The sequence below is a fragment of the Strix uralensis genome, chromosome 2 (genome assembly GCF_047716275.1).
Source record: "Strix uralensis isolate ZFMK-TIS-50842 chromosome 2, bStrUra1, whole genome shotgun sequence".
Classification (NCBI taxonomy): Eukaryota; Metazoa; Chordata; class Aves; order Strigiformes; family Strigidae; genus Strix; species Strix uralensis.
Window position 1 is genome coordinate 128,861,459 of NC_133973.1, and position 22,297 is coordinate 128,883,755.

General features: G+C 38.1%; 1 protein-coding gene across 2 annotated transcripts; it reads left to right on the top strand.

Moving 5' to 3' along the window:
• Window positions 1–2,435: 2,435 nt before the first annotated feature.
• On the top strand, window positions 2,436–21,946 carry CHORDC1 (cysteine and histidine rich domain containing 1). Of its 2 annotated transcripts, XM_074860299.1 has the most exons (12): window positions 2,436–2,737; window positions 3,112–3,223; window positions 8,220–8,269; window positions 10,292–10,348; window positions 10,819–10,979; window positions 11,565–11,665; window positions 12,581–12,639; window positions 13,693–13,763; window positions 13,993–14,098; window positions 16,143–16,262; window positions 16,923–16,985; window positions 17,471–21,946. In XM_074860299.1, the coding sequence occupies exons 2-12, from the start codon at window positions 3,202–3,204 to the stop codon at window positions 17,612–17,614; spliced, it is 954 nt and encodes a 317-aa protein (XP_074716400.1). In that variant the 5' UTR covers window positions 2,436–2,737; window positions 3,112–3,201; the 3' UTR covers window positions 17,615–21,946. The 2 variants fall into 2 exon arrangements, with proteins under 2 accessions (XP_074716400.1, XP_074716399.1); XM_074860298.1 differs by lacking the exon at window positions 3,112–3,223.
• The last annotated feature ends 351 nt before the right edge of the window (window positions 21,947–22,297 follow it).

A 22,297-nucleotide genomic window follows, 5' to 3' on the forward strand; every position in this document is an offset into this window, starting at 1 on the left:
TATTCGATGATTCTGTGAAGTTCTAGGGACCCAAAATCCAGTGACTAACCATTAGAGTTATTCCTTATCATTCTGAATCTCAGTTAAAAAGAGAGGTTTCTACACAAAATACACAGGAATAAATGAGGCTTAAAATTCTACTGTGCACACAAGAAGATAATTATCTAAATCTTATTTGAACAAGTTACTCCCTACATTTTCAAAACGGGGTTCCAAATCTCTTCTGCTTTCCTAACAAGCATAGAAACTGCCTTTTTGAAGCTATGCAGACTTCTGTGAGGTGATTATTGTATTCTGTGAATCTGCAGTGTTTTGCGCAGGCAGAATGTGTGCAATTTCAAAAGACTCACTTAATTACAAACCACTATGTGCTTGTACAGTGTTCTGTGAAACAAAAACTCATTCCATTTAACATCATGTACAAAGACAGATACAGCTCAGTAACCTTCAGAGAACCATTATGTCTGTGTTAAAATTAACAACAAACTGAGTTTTCAGATTAATTTTTCATTTTCTTTAATGTGATACACTACAGAATTTTGAACTATGAAACAAATACATTCTGGATGGATTTGTTTCTGGACGATCTAAAGACATCTCCATGTCAGTGAGATAGCAATTAGGTACAGAATAGCACCACATGATACTTTTGGGGAAGTATCCATAAAATTTAAAATACTATATGTATTTTAAATTTTTTTTTTCTTCCCACAAGTTTTCTCTTGGGAGTGTTTGAACCAAACTCCATTACTAAGGTCATAGGAATGTTACTGTTTCATCCAGTAAATATCATGCTGCTAAAATAATGCTTTTTGAATTTTTATACAAATAGAACAGAAATTGATGCTGCCTCTGCAGAAACACAACTTTTTTGCATTGCACAAAGCCAAAAAATGTTGGATCTTTCTAAAATGGAAGTATGCTTACTCACTATAGATGAAATGCAACCACAGTCACAGGAACAGCACAGAACTTGTTTTGATATAAATCAGACTTTTATTCTTATGTGGTACTTCATTGACAGCGCATAAGTTGAATTTCATGTTTTAAGAACAATTCTTGGTCCTATGATAACAATGCAAATTCACCTACTTTAATTATGCAACATTTCTGCCAATCTTCTTACAAAGTAAGGTATCCAACAAACAGAAAGAACTTAAATGCTTTCTATATAAAAAGGGAAGCATAAAGCTTAATTATATTCTTACTTCTCCCCTTTCAAAACTGTTATCACTGCACATATTTATACATTAAAATGCTCCTGGCAAAGAGCAAAAGAATGTTTTTTCTGTTTGAAACTAAGCAGCTTATCCTCCCAGCCTTACGACAGGCCTCAGCAGGAGCTTCAGATCAGAAGCAAGCACTTGGTATTTGATGGCTCAAGCAAACCTTTACGTAAGATATACAGATAATGAAGCAAGTGGAGCCCATCTCACATGAATTTACAAGTTTGCAGAAGTTTAGAGCTCCATTGGAAGCAGTCTCCTGTTTTCCTATCTGCATCCTTAAGATCTTTTTAAAGAAGCACTTGTAGGGATCACTTAATCTGCTCATTCCATGCATGTGTTTCAGGATTTGTTGTGCGCCGTACAAACATCTAGGCTTTTCTATTTTAAGAACCGGGCAGTAGATGTTTAATTAGAAGAAATCAATTTGTATTTGCCTGCATAAATGTTGATAGCTATAATTATTATATACAACCTATTATAACACATTAAAGGAGCTGGCACACACCACAGAGGACACATAAATTGGTCAGCTGACAGGAGCATTCAGGGTGACTTTCAGGAAAACTCCGAGAACATCAAGAAAAACATTTTTCAGTCATTTCTGATGTTACTATCTTTTGTTTCTGTGCAAATGAGACAATCGTTTACTACATACACAGAAATTTTTAAAATTAAACTCGCATGATAAGACATTTAGGAACATTCATAGTTTCCCAATTACAGTCTTTTCATGTAGTCAGTTTTTTGAAGTGACTTGCACAACCCACATTCTCACAAAAAGTTAAAAACCGGTCAGAGGCTGAGCATCCCCCTCGCCCCCCCACCCCAGCAGCTGCACCAGCCCCAGTCCGAGGCGCCCGCCGGCTCCGGGTGACTCCAGGCGCCGTCGGGCACAGCCCTCCAACGGGGCTGCCGCGCTCGGCCGGCCCCCTCAGCACCCCCGCGCCCAGCCGCCGGCCCAGCAGAGCCCTGGGGCAACCACCTCCTTCTGCTGCAGATGAAGGGCTTCCCAGGGGTATCCCAGTCCGGCGCCAGGCCTGCCGCGGGCAGCGAGGCCGCAGAACCGCGCGGGCTCCGCCCCACGCCATCGCTCCCCTCCGCCCCACTGCGCACGCGCACCGCCACACGCTCGCTTCCCACCGCCTCGCCGTGCGCATGCGCACCGCCGCGTCCTGCCGCCCGGCACCGTCCTCTGCTTCCTCCTCCTCCTCCTCTTCCTCCTCCTCCTGTCTCTCCGGCAACAGCTCCGGCACCGGGCTGCGGCGCCTGCGCTCCCCGTCCCCCGAAGCTTCGTGAAGATTCCGGCCGGCTCTTTCCGCTGAGGGAGCTGCCCCCCTCCCCCCCCCCCCCCCCACCGGCCGGCTTCCGGCTGCCGCTTCCCGCTCCACCGGACTCCGCTCTCCCGAGCGGTGGGGCAGGAGGCGCCGCCGGCCGCTCCGCCGCCATGTCGTTGCTCTGCTACAACCGGGGCTGCGGCCAGCGCTTCGACCCCGAAACCAACACGGAGGGTGAGAGCGGCGGGGAAGCGCGGCAGAGAGGGCAGGGGGGCGCGGGGTGCCTCCCTCATTGCGCCCCTCAGCAGCTCTCGGTTTGGGGGGTGTGAGGAAAGGCCTCTCGGAGGGTGGTGAGGGGTCTGAGGAGCGGTCTGAGGCGCCCGGCGCGCCCGCCACGCTCTGTGCCCTCCCCGGTTGCTGGAGCCGCGGCGCGGAGCTGTCACACGGGCCTTGGGGCCGGTCAGCACTGAGGGCAGGGAAAGCCCTGGCCCGCGGCGGTGGGTGCGCGTCCCTCCCGCCTCCGCCTGTCTGTCCTGCGCCGTGCTGGCCCGGGCTCGCTTCTCCCCGGGGAGAGTCGTGTTTTCACAGGGTGCTTTCTGCCGCTGTAGGGCGGGGGGCGGCCCGGCGTGGTGAAGCGATGCTGCAGGTTCGTGGCAGCTGGACAGCGAAACCTACCCCGGCTGGAACTTGTCCCTTTAATGCGGAAGCGAGGGGCTGGCGGTGAGCCTGGCTCTTAAGGTCTTTTGGAAATAACAAAACTGTTCGCAGCAGAATGAGGGAAAAGAGGCAACAAGAAGCAGTTCTGTACATTACTGTCCTATGTTCTAAAGGTAGAAACTGCAGGCCTTGAGCAACAGATATTTTTCTTTTGAGGGCCTCTGTAGGTGTTGCATACACAGCAGTTATCAGCTACTTCTTTTTTAGATTGTAGTATGTAGACTTGCAGCAGGTAATTAAATGTATCTTATGATACATGTATGTCTGCTTTGCCAAGTTCTGTGAGCTTTTGCAGTACTTCCCCTATGTATACTGGGAATCCAGTGCCTGGTGAAACATCTTTAAAGTGCTATCGTTTTGGGTTTCATAATTCCACAGAGGCTGCAGAAGGGTGATCTGAGTTTTCAGTAGGCTTGCCTTCAACTGGTTTGTAAAGTAACTCCGTTGGCTGAATTTCTAGAATGGCCTCTTTGCATTAGCTTAAGTTTTAGTGACCCACAAGATTAGGAGTAGGCTAACGTGTTCTAGCATGTGCATATTCTGTGATTAAGAACCCTGGCATAAGTGTGTTTATTTTTCTGAGCAAAGTATTTCCAAAGAGAGGGGTGGCATTTTGCTAAGACTTGCTAATGTTAGTAACAGCAAAAGCAGGCACAGTTGTGGAATGCTTCCATTTAGTGATCTCTTTCACCAGCATCCCCTGTGCCACTTTGCCCCAAAAGACAAAGCAGGTAGGGGGTTTTATACTAAAAACTTGCACTGGGGCTTCATGACCTGAACTCGTCATTAAAATAAAAAGTTCTTTACCATGTGTTCCTATGTTTATGATCAAGTTGTAGTAGACTCGATCTGGTTGGCATGGCCCTGTGCTGTGTAGTGCTTGGATTGGGGAAAACAATTTATTGAGATGAAGTTTGTTTCGGTAAGTGGCTGGAACACTTACTGGAATCACTGTGTCCTAGACTGAGCAGTTCTAAAGGTAAACACAGTTATTCACAGACCACTTCAGAAAACCAAGTTTCACGTTTTCTCTGGAACTAGAGTGATTCACCAAGGTCAATGGGATGATTACTACTTTGGCATCTAAATCCACATTTAGCAGTTTATGGCTGTCAAGTTCAAACATTTGGTTGTGTTTCAGAACTGTGTTTGGATTTACCTCTAAAATATTGTGGGGATTAAAGCTAGTACATGTGTTAAACACCAAAATACTTATCCCTTTAACAAGTTTTGCATTGACATAATCTAATAGTTAAGCTTAGAATAAATATAGTATTAGGAATTTTTCATAAATGAAAATAGGTAGAAAATAAGGCCTTCTGCCTCCAAAGTGGTTTTGGATCTTTCAGGTTTTTTGTCTACATTCAGCCTGCAGTATATTCCCACAGTGATGATTGATGTAAGAGGCCATTAATCTTCTCTTCAGAATCTGATGGCTGAAATAATATATGCATGTATTTTCTGTAGAAACCCTCATTGTTTCCAAAAAATGAGCAAGTGGCAACTGGCTGACATGAAGGACTGTATGCCTCTTAAAGAGAGGCAGAAAAAACAGCCTGAGAGAAAGCATTAAAGGTATGTCTACACAGTTGTGACTGAGTGCACAGTTATTAATTCATCCGTGGCACGCCTGCCAAGGTAGAAATTTCACATGCATTTTAGCTATGTTAACTACTAGTTAATTCATACTGTTAAAGACGTGTACAGCATCTGATGCAGAAGGTAGAACTTAACTTCAAAAGTGGTAGTAGGGTTTTAATTTTTTTTTTTTAACCTATGAATGACCATGGTAACATTTCTAATCCATTTCAAGGCCAGGTCAAATTTTGTCACTAAAACAGTGGTATGAGGTAATAAGTGCACACTTTGGCATAGGTTTGAAAGCTGTGCTGCTTAATGACAGTTGAAAAGATGGTGTGCAAAAACAGACTGAAATTATGTGTGTAATGTGTTTGCCTTGATTTTTTCACTGTACGGCAATGGGTTTTTTTTGATTTAGGCTATAATTTGGATCTTTCTTAATGCAATTTAATTTGGTCCAATGCCAGAACAGAAGCACATACTCTTTTGTGTTTGTTTATACCCTTTTTCCTTAGATCAAACTTAATGATGTTTCACCCACAGGATAAATCTGGTCACAGAGCTGTTGAAAACTTACTTTATGTATTTCTGAGGTGGCCTGAGAGAGGCATGTAGTTGCGAGAAATGATAGCTTAGATTTTTGGAGTCTGTCTGCCCAGAGTGTTTTCTTTAACCTTATTTGGTCCCCACAGTTCAAACTCTGTTCCTGTAAAGTGCACCCCCTGATCCTCTGTCTTCCCCACAGCTTTCTGTTTCTCAGGCTGAGCCTTTCTTTTCTCTGTGGACTATTTATAAGCTCTTGCCATACCATGTTTGTCCTGTTTTCTGTGTTTATTTCCAACACTGTGAGAAATTCAGTGGAATTAGCATTCTAGCTTCAGCAACCACTTGAAGGCATCAGCTTCCTCAAGGTGCTGAATGAAGTTCATCAGGTTTAATGACCTTCTATTGCTTTGAGGCTGTAAAGCATAGCTTGTGAGGTATTGGAGTGTTTCCATGGGAGGATAGCAGGTTGGTTTACAAGTTGTATGTAGACAGGTACCTCATTTTATCCTCAAGAATTCAGCAGGATTTCATTGTAAATACCTCTAAGTTTGCGTGAGCTGTACCATTTTCTGCTTTGACATTTAACAAAAAGACTAATTTTAAAGTGCTTCAATGAATAAGCAAGGATGTAGCAGTAAGGTAACAGCAGACAGCAGTGTGTGCATTGTGAGAGTGGGATTGGTTTGGGTATGAAATTAACATTTAAAAAAAAAAAACCCTGAAAATTTGTGATACTTGCATTTCCAAAAATTATCTGAGTCTGAAAGAAAATGGCTTCCTTTGAAAAACCTTATGTTTGTCCTGGTTAAGGAAAATTATTAACAGCAGTAGAGAGGTAACTTGATTTTTTTTCAGTGAAAAATTTAGAATATGAATCTGAACTCAGAAAAATCAGAAATAGAACATGCTTTTAACTGCTCAGGTGACTATCAGTGTATCCTAAATTCTCGTTTTTCCCCACCTAGTCTGAGATGGGATACTTTTATGGATGTAAACTTTACTCAGAGTTGTTGGACTCAGTATGAGTGAAAACGAGTGGATGTTTTACTGTCCTGCGGTACGCAGAATGGTCACACTGCTTAGTGGGTGAGTCCCACTGCCTCTGCTTGAGGCATTGCAGAGCTCCATGTCTCAGCATCTTCCTTTGTGGAACATGAATGGCCCTCATGAGATAGCAGCAAAGTGTGCTGTCATTTGCTCCATGATGCACCTCCTGCAGAGACAGCTTCCGGGAGCAAGGAAATAGGACTGGCCTTGGCCAGATGGACTAATGGACACATGTCGGTGTCTGACTTGTGAGCTGGAGGATAGCCACCCCTGAGTTAATTGATCATAAGATGGGTTTGTCTCTAAAAATGTTGCACTGATTAACAGCACCTCATTTAAACCAATATGCTTGTGAGGGATTAGAAATACTCATTTAAGTCTTCTGATTCAGAAATAATCTTTGCTACAAACAGCTTAGTTTTACTACCATGATGCTTCTGATGACATACTTTCATACTTCTGGAAAAGAATAACCTCTGCTTTTATTTGATTTAGCAGTTAAGTCCTGGGCGCTTTATACAAAATAACCACATTTTTAAAAATTTTCCTGTAAAGTTTACCAGCATTAGCTTTTCATCCTGAAGCTGAAGAAGTTGGTAGAAGTTCATGGATATGTTTCTAAGTCCTACTGAAGGACTAATGTCCCAAAATATGTGCCTTATGTCTGTATTAGTGCCTTAGACTTAGGCACTGAATATAAAATTAAAGAAAATGATACTAAGCAAGGTTTCTTAAAAATCTACATATTTATAAAAAATGAAGACAACAAAGTCTGTGGGGTTTTTATGCCTCTTTAATATCTGTAGGCAGATTACTAATAAAACTATCAGTTTTCTGTTTTGCTTCCTATTATGTGCATTGTGATATTTTTCACTCATGTTGTATGGAGGCTTATTACAAAAATCATTACTGTTTGTGTCACTCTTAATTTTAGCTGTTTCTAACAACAACAAAGATTTTGATTTAAAGGCTAAAAGATAGCTACTGTTTCCCATTGGTTCTAGAGTCAGGTCATTAAAATATTATCCATACACTATATGTCAAAGGGAAGTTATATAATGAGAGCAATTGTATTGCACTTAACATCTGTATTTTTTCAAGTAAAAAAGGAACAGTTGCTACATAAAAAGCTTTAATGCTGATAATCTATGAATATAAACAGTTCTGTTAATGAAAGTTGTGTTTCACTGTAGTATTTGTACAGAACCTATTAATAATTAATAGTATCGACATTTCTGAATTGTATATGTGGAAGATCAGCCTTTGTGTTCAAGTCCTTAAGTGACCAAGCATGCTACAAACATTGAAAAAAGAACAGCTAATTACCATGGATAAAATAATGAACTCATGATTTGTGTTAGGAGAGTTTTTTAACAGAGTACTTCTAGATAGAAAACATTGATCAGGTGCAAATAGATGTATCTGATGCTGTAGATGGGCATTTTACGTCTGTCAGATGGCCGCAGAGCCACCTTCTTACTTCTGCTGAATTACCAGTAAGGACTGATTATTGATGAAGGCAAGGGACAGTCCGTAGAAAGTTTGCTTGCTCCATATGGAAGTAGAAGTTTGCCTTAGATGCCTGCTTTCTGGTTTATGTTGTATAATACAGAAGAAAAATTGTTGATTATTTAGGTTTAGTATATGGACTCGGAAAGCTTGTTCTGTGGAGTCTGTATTTTCCTTCATAATTATGTGCACCTGGGGAAGTGGAACAGCTCATGGCATACATGAATTGCAGGCCTGAAATTTTTCCTGGGTTTGTGATCAGATGAATAAGGATTTTTGGTATGCCTGAATATTAATAATAGTAATTTTCTTCTAGATTCATGCACATATCATCCAGGTGTGCCAGTCTTTCATGATGCTCTCAAAGTAAGTATGCACCTATCTTTTTAACTCTTACCTTTTTTCCATATATGTAAAACAGTATGCTTGTTCTCCTTTTTAATTCCAGGTCTTTCAGTGTTGTAGAAACTGATGTTCAACCTATCATGTTTGAGCAAACCCATGAAATCAGAAAAGCGCATTTAACTCAAAGCTGAAGAGGAAATTAAAAACTGTACTCATGGTCTAAATGCCATGCAAGTCTGTATGACACGTGTTTCCTATTGATGGACATTAGGTGTCTCAACAGTTTAATTGGATCCTCTGAATAGGTCTTTGGAGGCATTGAGAGGTGTCATACTCTTTCAGTTAATTAGCCTGCTTGGAATTCAAACCAGCTGCTCGTGGTTTTATGTGGCTAGAGCACTGATGTGTATGTGACATTTGCCTACTGTAAAAAATAATTGTGTTCTGTTAATAGGCCAGATGCAAATGTTGGTCAAGTTGGGACTGGCCACCCATGCCTCTGATGCAGCTGTCCAGGATTCTTGGGCTACATCTTCAGTAGTGAGTTAAATATACTTGTGACTGGTCTCCAGGGCTTAGGTCAACTGCATAGCCCATGTTTGTTGTATTAAACTGTTTTCCTACTACAAGATCTACTGGATGAATCTGAAGTGCCTAAAGGGAATTATTTGAGACACAGCTGCCAAAACAATACTGGAAATCATTCTAACAATTTAATTGTGTCTTGTCAGAAATCTGATGTCCAGAAATGGAGCCTGGCTCTGTTCGCTGTATTAATACAGATGTAGCCTATGTGACCTTTCTTAGGACACCAAACTGCTATTTAACCAAGCTCTGGGGCAAGCATTTTTTCTTGGTGTTTAGGAACTGCTTCCACTGGCAGTGCACCTCATCCCTGACCCATAATCTAGTGTCCTTTGGGCTCACGGAAGCTGGTGTGCATGTGTTGGGTAGCGTGTTTTCTGTGAGCGATTGCTGGTGTTGCAGTACATGACTCCAGAATCGGCTATCATGTGCCACTGGCAAATTGGGACAGATGCTGTTAGATCAAATACGATACAGTTACTTAGACTACGACAATTTGTTGTGTACAAAATTATAGTTGTACTCATAACACGGTACATAAAACTTCTACCTTTGTACAGTTACCTTAAAAACTTGTGTTTACTCCCTCTTCCTTTTATATACACACAGTTTTTAAAACAAGTACTACTTTCCCCCCCTCTCCTTATCCTATCTCTTGGCCTAATTAAAAATTTATCATAATATTGTACGAGCAGTTTTCTTCCTGCTGTACTGTAAGTGGGCAGAGTGAACCTTTTGTCTCCTTGACTGTGGAAATAGTTAATATTTTGAGGATATTTTAGAACCACCTACCTAAACCCTTCACTACTTAAGCTCTCAAAGCGGTGGTGCATTTATTAGTCAAACTGTTGCCTTTATTAAGGTTCTCTGAGTTCTGATACATTATTCACAGTGGCAAGATAATTTCCTCTAAAATTGGATTTCTGGTTTATATAATAAAAAGTGCTCTTGATGGATGTGGTTGGATAGATGGCTATGCAATGCAGATATCCAGCTTTATGGTGGGAAATAATCAGTTGAAAGACTTGACCTAGTGCTCAAGGAAAGAAAAAATCCTCATCATTTTAGGAAGGGGGCCTGTAAATTCTGCCACAGGTGAGCGTGGTCTCAGGTATAGTATTTGTTTGTTTTGTTTACGTGTTACTTTATGAAATAAAGTAACATTTCTGTTTTCTGTTGTACAGAGTTGGCATCTAACTTGTCATGGAAATATTGCCTAACGTTTGCCAAACTTTCTGATTAAGACAGCATGAGTGAACTAGAAATGGCAGCTGTAAAAGGTTTCTCTGGCTTTTGAAAATGCAGATGATGATAATATTTTCCAAAGAAGGGAAGAAAATAATCTCTAATCATCATGTGTTGCATCTTGTAAAGGAATATATTTAGGCTTTCACTTTTTAAAAGCTGTTGCCAAGTAAGGTAGTCATGCTTGGTTTTTTTATTCCAAAATGTTTATAGGGTTGGTCGTGTTGTAAGAGAAGAACAACAGACTTTTCTGACTTCTTAAGCATTGTGGTATGTACTTATGATTATTTACAATTTTTATACTTATCAAAGGGTAGTGATAAATATTAAATGGTACATGTGCTTACATGTTTAAAATTTGGTTCTTTGTGTTAAAACTGTTTTAAGTCCTGCATGCACTGTTTTTCCTGATATATAGTTGAACTTGGGTCTCATTTGCAAGCTTTAATTGTTATAATTAGTTCTATCAAAACCTATTTAGACACTTGTTAACAATGAAGGAAGGTCAATATTTTTTGTTACTTTGCTTGATTATGGAAAGTATGCATTTTTCTTTAACTTCTGTCCAGATGAAGATATTTTCCACTTTACTTGTAGGATTTCCTTTGTAGTCAGCGTGGGCTAAAGGAGAAGATGGGGCTGAAGAAATAAATCAAGAAAACTTGTTGCAGTTTTTGATGATATTTATTTGTGCACATAAACTATGCTGCATATGCATAAATGTATGCTTTCTACAATAGGGCTGTACAAAGGGTCTCCATAACAGTGAGAAACCTCCTGAGCCTGTTAAACCAGAAGTCAAAACTACCTCTGAACGAAAGGAGCTAGCTGAACTGAAACCCAAATTTCAAGAACACATCATTCAGGCACCAAAACCATTGGAAACAATTAAAAGGCCAAGGTACAGTATATGAAACTAAATTTTTCCAAATTTGTGGTCAGTCAGCCAAGTTAAAGCTCATTTGGTTATTCAGTGCTACACATTTCCTATCGTGTAAAAATTCTCAGATTAACTTTAAAAGAGCTTGTGATTGGTAGCAGTGATGATGTGATCTTCAGCTTCAAAATGAGATAAAAGGGCTCTGGTTAGGACAAGGTAGTACTGGATCTCTCAGCATTTAACTTCACTGGAAACAAAAATTGCAGTCTAAAGCCTCGTAGCTTAGAATGCCGCTAGCTATTGTGTTTTCAACAGTCATAAAATGTAATTTTAGGGTGCTTGTATGTAGATTCCTTAATCCCTCAGATTTATTTTTATTGTTGTAGAGTATTTAGGATTTCCTGTTGAAAGCCAAGACTTCATTCTAAATTTCTAGTCTGTTTTTCCATAAACAGTAAGAATTGGCATTTCCAAATCTAGTTTGTTTACTGTTGTAAGGGAGGTTGGAAAGGAAGAGCCTTATAGCAAGATTAAAAGTTACTACTTTGTTGTCTTTTGTAAATTATTTTTCACGAAGCTGACATGAATACATGGACATTTTTTTAGCCCAGATGAGCCAATGACAAATTTGCAGCTGAAAGTGTCAGCTTCCTTGAAGCAAGCACTAGATAAACTGAAACTGTCATCAGAAAATGAAGAGAAAAAAGGTAAGGCTATAGGGAGGTTAAGTAGGTACATGATGCTAATTGTCACACAGATAAATAAAATGCTATTTTTTGTTGTTGTTTCTGAAGTGATTGTTTCATGTAATTATGTTCTTGTTCTTAATAATCTGGGAAGTACTTTCCAGTCTAGGCAATGATAATCAAAGTTGAAATGTGAACAATGTGGAGACTTGAGTCTTACTAGCAGTATGTTGCAATTAAAATTATTTGAACTGCCTGTTTTGTAAGATTTCCTGGTTAGAATGGGCATGATAGGAACATCCATTTCTGAATATATAACTGAAAGAGCTCCCAAGAAATGAACTCTACTCCTATGTTACTGCAAACACTGTGTCTTATAAAGCCTTTCGTAAACCAGTGAAATTCCTCTGAATACTAGTTGGTTCCCCCTCGTCTGTTTTTCCTTTTTTTTTATTTCCCACAGTTTATTTGGAATTTGGTTCCAGAACAACACTGCTCCTTAAGGAACACTTTTTATGGCTATTTTATACTCTTCCGTTCTTGTGCCAAAACTTATTTAAAATTTAGCTCTTCTTTCTACTTGGTATCCAAATTCTTTCCTTGTGTGTATCTATAGACAGCAGTTGGAGCTTTTACGTTCTTAGTTTTACAAAACCAAACAAGATGTTGTGATAATCCTCTTCATCATTTTTTTTTTTTTTTTCTGCCACACTTAAAACGGTGTAAAGGTATAGAACCTAGAATCTGATGCATGGGTAATACAGCTTTTGGAATGTTTGCATAATTTCTGTTTCTTTGTACCTTTCTGGCAGACTTCAGTGCCAGGCAGAAAATTTTTCTGATCTACTCCTTAGCTTGTTTTAATTCTTAATAAAAGCAAAATATTTAGTACATTATACAATTCAGTTGCTATTTTCTATATGATTCTGTTTACAGAGGAAGACAGTGATGAAATCAAGATTGGGACGGCATGTAAGAATGCAGGCTGTTCAAAAGTAAGTGGTTCAGTTCCACTCTTAAACCCAGCTGCTAAACTATTAAGTGTGCTGTTTTGTTTTCCTTTCATGTGTGTTTTTCTGTTTGCTGCAAATTGATTTGGAAATGGCACAAAGTCCATCAGGCTTAACGAATGCACATTTGGTAACACGCTTTAAGTATGGACAAATTGTGGGCTATTTTGTACTGTGCATGCAGCAAGTCTAAGATTACTTTTTTTAAGCCTGTCCAGAACTTCTAATTAGTAGGTTTGCCAAACCCATGATACTGACGTGTTTTAACTCAAAATGTTAAATATAATATTGGTGAGAGGTGGCTTACTGATGATGCTTGAGTTGCTCTTGATAATCTGTGTATAGGTCAGAAGCATCTGCAGATATTATCAATTAATGCTTCCTGCCAGAAGAATCCGCAAAAAAATCTTCTAACACTTCTAGCACCAGAATTAGTCTTCACAATACATAGTCATTTAAACTGAAAATTTTTTACACTGACACTCTTGTGTTGCACAGAATGGGACAGCAGAATTTAAATGGGTATTTCACTGGACATCTGACAGATTTTGCATGAAACTCTGGTGGCAGGAGAACTTACAGCAGTCTCTTGTTTGTGTTCGGAAGAACTGATCTGATATTCAATGACAGAGTTGTATATTGTTCAATTCCTTTTGAGAATCTGTGTTTTATGAATGACAAATTTAATTTATTTTCCAGTTAAGTACTTGCTTTCTCTGAATATTCAGAGTATTTTTAAGGATAGATACTGCTGAGGATCTTAAGTGTCCTTTATGAGCATAGATGATGTCACCATTGATGTATGCCATTGAACCAATACGAAGTGTAGCTTGGTAGGAGTGCCAGGGAACCTTCTGGGAATGAAGGTTGAATGGTTAATTTGAAAAGCTAGGGCAAGCCATTAGATCTAATTATTTACTCAGAAGCTTTGTAGGACTTTGTTCAATATTTGTGTTGTGGGTTGTGTTTTGTTTTGTTTTTTTCCTTTGGTCCACATCCTGTAACAGTAAATACACTTTAAATGCTTTGTTTTACTAGATGTACGAAGGACCACAGAGCACAGAAGATATATGTATATACCATTCTGGTGTACCTATATTCCATGAAGGGTTAGTATTCAGTTAACTTCAATTTTTTTAATTAGTCTATCATGAGTTCATCCTTTCTTCAGAGATGTTGCCTTGTTTTCATTCTGTATTTCTTCTTCAATCAAAAATGGCAATGCTTGAAGAGAGAATACTAAATGAACAGTAATATTGTATAAAGGAAAAATTCTCAAGTATTCACAGTAAATACTGTCCTAAATACTGTTTGTTAATTACTTTGCAAACTTTCAAGGATGAAGTATTGGAGCTGTTGTAAAAGGAAAACATCTGACTTCAATACGTTTTTAGCTCAAGAAGGCTGCACAACAGGAACACACGTATGGACTAAAAAGGATGCGGTAAGTAGCATTAATGTTGCATTCTGTAGCTGGTCATTTTGAGTACTGAAATGTAGTTAGTAGCTTGATTGAGTTACTACTGTAGTTGAGCTGTTACGGATCACTACCTCTGAAATAATATGGAGGATATTATGCACAGCGTGACAACAGAGAAATGGAGTTTGAAGTAATCTGTGGTAGAAGTGTACTTCTAATGGAGTACAAACTTTCTTTTTAGTGATATGTATAGTATTATTTTATAGTAAAAGTGGTTTGGGCAAATTCAGAAAAAAAAACCACAGCAGCCTTTTCTGCTTTGTTAGTTAAGAAAGTCTATACTATTCCATATAGAATATATTCTCTATATATATTACTTTAAGATTATTAGAAGTCTTTCCTCTCCCACAGACCATGAAGAGAGCAGCCATATACATTCTGTAGTAAAATAACTGTACTCACAGTTTAATTCAGAGTAGTTGAGTTGTTTAGGTAGTGATGTGTGGTGGTTTAGGCCCTGCCGGGACCCGAGACCACAATGCCGCTGCCTCTCCTCCCACCCTTGGACCGGACGGGGCAGGGAGTGAAATACAAACCCCGGGGTTGAGATAAGGAAAAATGTAATACAACAGTGTAACAGCAACAAACCAAACAACAATAACAGTAATAACAATGAACAGAACAAGAGATATACCGCACGGATACAGCAATGAGGGTACCGAACTGAACGGAACAAAAGCCGATGGACCTGACATCACCATGGTATCGAATAACCCGGCTAGAGCTCCCTCCCCACTGCTGGGGAAACTTAACCCTATCCTAACTGAACCAGGCCATGATGGCAGGGCAGATAAGGTCGATGAGGTTCCATGGGTGGGGGTGCGGGGATGGAAGAGTCTCTTTCTGTCTAATTTGGATTCTGTTTACATGTCTGAATCTAATTGAGTGTTTTGGTTTGGCTACCAGTATAACAAATACAGAGAGAGCATATGTTTAGTTTGTAGGTATTTCATTGCAATGTTGGTAGCAAACTGAGGAATGACAAGGTGAAAAATATTACCATTTAAGGTTTAAAAAGATTCTTGGAGAACGTTACAAAACGTAATAATGGAACTGAACACTTCAAAAATATTAGTGGTCACATGTTGGGTGCAGATGAACACAAAATTCTTGCTATGAATATATTGTCTATTGCTGAGGCAAAATGGGTTTGATGCTGCAAACATCAGTAACATTTAACAGAAGAAAATAAAGATGTATTACAGAAAGTGTAGTTCTGTTACCTCATTCTACAATTACTTCACAAGTCCTTTACTTCCTTTAAGTCATGGAATTTCTGCTTGCTTTGAGGATTTAGGTTTGTGTTCAAGAATTATTTTCAAATACAGAAAGGAGGTATTAGAAAAAAAAATAGCTGAAGTTGTGAGACTAAAGCAGGAGAGTATTCTTGTAAAGAATTTACCCAGATGTTAAGAAACTACGTGTACATTAAATGTGTGTATATTGAGATAACAGGCTTCTAGCTAACTGGGGGCTTTTGGCTTTACCTTTTTGCTGTTAATTTGGGTTTTTTTCCACCATTTATTTTTCCTACATCAGAGAACAGAGGGTAATATTCAATAATTTTTTGCAGTACTATGGAAGTTTCTTGGTGTTATGGCTTTTTTTCTTCGTTCAGTTTCTTTCTACAACCTGCTGGATAACCATAGTCTTGGAAGGGAAGTTAATTCAACAAGTAACTTTTTTTTTTTTTCTGATGGTTGGGGTTTTTTTAGGGTTTTTCAGTGTGGTTTTTTTCCTATCACAATGTCCTGGTTTCTTACTGTAGTTTCTGTCATAAGCATTGATTTTCTCACTTGTAATGTCTGTCAGGGACCAGTAGCTGAAATATTTACAGTAGAGATGTAAGGGGAGTCTTGCAATCTCCTGTGAACATGAAATGTAGTTCTTCATTAGCTACGCTTATTGCCTGTTAAAATAGTCCTGGGCTTTTATCCTGATTAATCTTGTAAAAATACTCCTGAATGCAATTTTAAGTCTTTTTTTCTGTACCTTTTTCCTTATATAGGGTAAGAAAGTAGTTCCATGCAGGCATGATTGGCACCAGACTGGAGGAGAAGTAACTATTTCTGTATATGCTAAGAACTCTGTTCCTGATCTGAGCTATGTAGAAGCAAATAGCACAATGGTGAGTATCTACATTAAGATGTAATTCTTTTTTTTTTTTTAATTCTTACAACAGCAAGAAGTTAGAAAAATCTGGCTTCTACTTTATTTAAAACTCAGAGGTAGCCTAAGAATCTTTTTTGAGTGTTGGCTCTGTCTTGGCATTTGTGTTTGTTCAAGTATGTATAGCTTCTTTTTTTCCCTTCTGTTTGGACATCTGTGCTTTAACGTGTTGGGTTTTTTTTAAAGCTGTAATATAATATTTTTAAAATCTTTAATTTGACTTCTGCAATTAAAATCCAAATGTGATGGATTTGCATCACCATATGTGTAAATAATTACAGGTCATAATTTATTTGGCTTAATGTAATTTAATATTGTTCTTCATGGCATGCAGTTTCACAGCTACTAATATTAAACAAGTGTTAAAATGCTTCTGATTTCTTAATCACGCATTTGGAGAAAACGATACAGCTTCCAGGATATATATATGGCCACTACTGACTATGATATTGTATCAGAATTTATTAAAATAGATTTTCACTTCTGTGTCTGAGGGACAATTTGATCACTTTGCTCTTGTAGGATCTGAGTTCTAATGTGATATATTTTGCTTAAACATACTTGAGGTGTCAAATGTATTATTAGCCTGACAAAATTTTCTGTTGTTTTTCCTGTTAAGTTAAATATCCATATTGTATTTGAAGGAGAAAAGGAATTTCATCGCAGTGTGAAATTATGGGGAGTAAGTATAATTATTCTATTTAAAAAAAAAAACACAAACAAAATACAAACCCTCAGCTTCCTCTCTTTCAAAACAGTTTGTTTTTCCTCGTTACTTTGCATATTGAGAGACATTCAGTTGCATGTCATTCAGTAATTGCATTTAAATATGAATCTAATGCCCCAAGTGATCAGGTATGACATCTCAGTTGACACTGCTCTGAGCAGGTCACCTCCTGAGGTCCTTTCTGGTCCCAACACCATGAAAGTGGTATTGCAGAAAACCCTTGACACCATGTAGCTCTATGCTTATGTGTATGTTAGACCAATGTATATATTATATATGCATAGGCATATGTTCATAGCTTGGGAATGGGAACAGAGGAAACTCCATCTACCTAAACATCTACTGAAATTTAGCGATAAGGTACTCTTTCTAACTTAATGCCCAAACATCTGGCAGTCTTTTTTCTTAAATAGAAGTGTGAAATATGCTTTCTGTTCTAGGTAATCGATGTAAAGAGGAGTTACGTGAACATGACGGCTACAAAGATTGAGCTTACTATGAGAAAAGCAGAGCCCCTATTATGGGCAAGTCTTGAATTACCGGTATCCAACACACAACAGAAAAAAGAGAATTCAGATCAATAATGATTCCAAGAGACAAGTTATTTCCCATTATGAAGTGGTGACTTGCTACTGTAATCAAATATTTAACTTCTATATAGATTCTTTTTTTTTAATGCTAGTTCATGTGTTCCATTCTACAAAGAAATCTGACGCACAGTAAATGGGGGTGTAAACCTGAAGAGTAATAGCTATTTCTGCTCTTGCTCCCATGAGTATATTTATTCTAGTTGGAGAGTCTCCGTGGGGATTTAGAGTAAAAGAGCTATTGCCCTGTGCTTACAACCTTACCTGTCATGCATTGACTATCCAAATAGATGTGTTCTCAGTCCACTGTGTGTGTTAATTTTTCAAGTGTTTGGTTTAGACTGGATCTACTGGGTAGCACATGCTAAAAATTCAGCATTGTTCATTTATGAAGCATACAGTAATACAGATACAAAAATCTGAGTTTATGAAGTGATTTAGCACGCAATGCTACATCTAGAATAAAAAGGTACATAAATACGAGTATGAAAGAACACTTGTAGACTTGCACTTTTGCCTTATGAAACTAAGGTTCATTTCAACACCTGTTGGATGTGGAGGGATGAAATAAATGGTATTTTGCTAAGGATTTCAGTACTTGCTGACTCTTGCCATCTTTCACGTATAAAAGCGGGAGAACAGATTAGAATAAAAGCAAAGTTGGCAAGAGGGGATTTTTTTTTTTTTTTAACTCCTGTAACTTTGGTATTTGAATTGCTAAATATAAAAGTGAATGGACAGTGAAATGGCTGAAACTTAGCATCTCAGCTGTGGAAAATACACAAACAGCAGACTACTGTAAAATTACCAAGGTGCTGTATATATTTGATGGTCTTTAGAATATATATTCTGTCCTATTCTACAACATTCAAAATTATGAGTCGTTTTTCAAAGTAGGTGCATATGTGTAGTAGGAGCAGCCACTGCACACTGTAGGTGTCTCAGGAAAATTATTTCCATGTAGTTATGCATAGCTCTTGTTTCTGAGGATGTTAATCTAAGAACTAAATTTATCTACAGGACAAATCTTAGGTGAAACAAACAAGAAGTTTTAAAATGTCTGTCTCAAATCATAATTGTACCTTTGAATTAAAATATTTTCAAAATATTATTTCTTTTGAACAGCATAAGCAAAACACTGTAATTGGAAATCAAGACCTTATTTTTGTTTTCAGTTCTCCACCAGTAAAGATTGGTGGCTGAAAACAGGATAGTTTTAAAGGTGAGACTTTTATCCAACTCACGATGTTGCTTTCTCTTTCTGCTTGAAATAGTTTCTTAATTTTGGGTTGCAGCTAAAAAACAACCCAATTTTTTCATATATGTCATGCAAAATATACATGATTATTTATTGTGCCAAAACTTATATATGTAAACAAGTAGTCCTGTGGATTGTTGACAGGTGTGGATGCTCATCTGCCCACCTTGGCAGACCTGGAATAACACCAAGAGAAACACAGACCATAGTAAAGGCATTTTGAACTTAAATATGGATTGCTAAGAATCTTACTGTTTTCCAACAGGTATAATTTGACTTGAGCTCAGAGTTCTGTTTCTAGCAGTACTTGAAATCCTACTTCATGCTTTAAAGTAATAGGAAATACATTACCAAAGAAACCATCCCTAAACACTAGGAAAGTAACACCAGTGCTGTATATATGAAATTTGTTTTGGTGCTTCTTTACTTTTTCTCATTGACTTGGGAGGGAGTGTGGTTGTTTACTCACTTGGACCCCTATTAGAAGTTCCAGCTCCAAGTTCTGCCTAAAAGATTCTATTAACCTTTAATAATGCCTCCTATTATTTTTTTCTTTTTAAGGAAATTTGAAATGTCAGGTGCTGTGAAGTGATAGGGACAAGCTTTCAAAAATGTATGCCTGCAAATCACAGATCACAGAATCATCTAGGTTGGAAAGGACCTTGAAGATCATCTAGTCCAACCATTAACCTAACACTGACAGTTCCCAACTACACCATATCCCTAAGCACCATGTCGACCCGACTCTTAAACACCTCCAGGGATGGGAGCTCCACCACCTCCCTGGGCAGCCCATTCCAATGCCTAACAACCCATTCTGTAAAGAAATGCTTCCTAATATCCAGTCTAAATGGTCCTCTAAAAATTTAACAGATGTTCCCTGATGTGTTCTGAACCAAGAAGTGGAGCTGTTATTAGTATAATACTGAGAACAGTCACTTCAATGGATGAAAAGTTCTAGATAGCTGTAGCTACTAGCGTGCCATCTGTATTTTTGTATGCAGAACTCTGAACTTGGACAGCTAAATGAGCAGTGTTTAAATGCCAGGATAAAGTTCTTATTTAACAAGCAAATTCAAATGTGTGCCTATCCATATGGATATATAAATACCCTAAATATCTTCTGTTTTCCACATTTTTTAGACATATTTTCAATTTATTTGCATCTTCACATGCAGTAGGTTTACATAATGTAAAATCCATTTTAAAGAACTACAAGCAAAATAAAATTTATTGGGAAAATAGAATTTCTGTTTTTAAGCAAGTCATATTCTTCCTCAGTATACTAAAGGCTAAATGGAGAGAAATGTCACTGGATGGACCTTCTGCTGTTAATGCTGCAGGCTTTGGGACCCTGTAACTATTTGGTTTAGAATCACAGAATTAGAGAATCATTGTTACACTCTTTAAAATTACATTCTTCTGGTAGCTGAGTCAACTTGGCCATAAGCAGAAGAAATGTCCTGTAAACATGGTCCTCAGTTTTGCTTTTGCTTTTCATTCATTCCTCCTACTCTTTTTCCTGTTATTCAAACTTTCAGCACAAAATTTAAAGATCTTCAGGATTTCCATAATGACTTTCCCCATCGGTGGCAATAAAAACACTTTTAAAATTCACCCATTTAAAAAAGTAAGCAAAAAAACCCAACAAACCAGCTTTGATCAGGCAAGAAGGTGTAGGTTTTACAAATAATAGCCTAGTTTTATGTGGCCTGTGATGTTTTTCAAAGTAGAAGGATAAACTTTCAGATGCTATAGACTGCCATAAGTCTCTTGTTTAACTGCATTAATTCTTAGCAGTTTTTATAACCATATGTCTGCATCCATTATCAAGCTGCAAAAGCTGTATCACATACTGAATTTGAGTGTTTTGAGCAGTTGCTAAGAACAGGCTTCAACATACCAATGTATGATCCTGGTATTTCATGAAATGACATCTTGACATGCGTAGTGGTAGCTGACACTTCAGTGGAATATTGGTTAGGCTGTAGCTTTTATTAGTAGGTGTGGAGAGATGGTGAAACCAGCTGTAGTGTACCAAACAGTGACAATGCATTCTCAGCGGCAGCATGTGAAAAATAAACTAAGTGATTTTTGATCACATAGGCTTTCACCTGTCTAATAATAGTGAAACTAAATTGCAAACAAGTACGTACTGGAATACTTGCTGTTAAAATTTACCCTTTTTTTTATGATTTAAGAAGTTGTGCTGTATTTAACAAGCTGGTTAACTTGATACAGTCTAGGTTTAATGAGTCTTTAAAAGCTGTAGTGTGTTTCAATATGGGTTTACATGTTACACATGTAGACAGCACATTACATGTCTCAGAACTGACTGGCCAGGTGCATATAAAACTTTTCCTTCACCATCCCTTTTCAGTATGAAAAGTTGCATGGGTATGCAAGTTTGTGACAGAAATCTTGATCTTTTCCCTCATGTATACGCCCATTTTCCTACTGAGCATTGCACATTATATCTGTAACAACATTTCTTGGAGGAGTGGAAGTTTATTTTTGATGTTAATATACTGTTAAGCACTGGGCTCTTCAGCTACTCTAACTCTTACATTTTACATGGCACTGATGTAACTTAACAAAAAAATCTTCCATTGGATTATCTTCTGGAACATGTACATTATCAAGTCACCATTTCAAGTAGTTTAGGGATTAGTTTTAATAGGACTTTTGCCTTGGAAAAAAAAGATCTACTTATTCTATGTAATGATGCATTTTTTGCTTGCATTCTTTAAACATGGCATGAGTATTGGTTAAATACTGTACCTGTTAGTCATTGGTCCTTCCCATTGCTACTAAAATTTTTTTTATCTCTGTTCAGGAACAAGATTCTTTTTAAAGTAATGAGTTACGTGTCTGGAACACTGTTTTAAGGTGGTCATAATTTTGCCATTATAAGAGTTTTGAATTACAGTTAAAGGGGGAAGATGTCTTTTTGCATGGTTGTTTGATTCTGCACATTCATAAAACTTATATGCAGAAATTAATCTCATGTCTTCATGTTCTAATTTTTTTCTAAATGTATTCAATAAAATTCTTATTACATGCTGGTTGCATTTGGGATTTTTTTTGACTTCTTTTGTTATGCGAGATAACTTCCCTTTGAATTTGCAACACAGTTGTTGAAATAAAATCTAAGTAGGCATTTTCCACAGGTCAGTCTATATATGAGGGAAACTGTGTGGCAAAGAGGTTTTTCCCCACCCCTTGGTTTCTTTCTTTGCCTGTTGCTTTCTAACACAACAGCCCAGTCCAGATACATAAGTTTTGCAGCAATTTGAGTAAGCATGGCTACTCAGATGGGGGCCTGTCTCATCCATGGAAATTGTTCTGTCCAAGAATTCTGGGCTGTCACAAACATAATGGAACAGAAATAATTCCAAATACAATGTTTGGGCTGTTTCTAA

Bases quoted from the DNA above. Each gene is read 5' to 3' on its own strand.
- CHORDC1 (XM_074860298.1), top strand. From the start codon at position 2,674: ATGTCGTTGCTCTGCTACAACCGGGGCTGCGGCCAGCGCTTCGACCCC. The intron at 12,640-13,692 runs GTAAGTGGTTCA...TTGTTTTACTAG, and splicing joins AGAATGCAGGCTGTTCAAAA to ATGTACGAAGGACCACAGAG. The intron at 14,099-16,142 runs GTAAGTAGCATT...TTCCTTATATAG, and splicing joins TATGGACTAAAAAGGATGCG to GGTAAGAAAGTAGTTCCATG.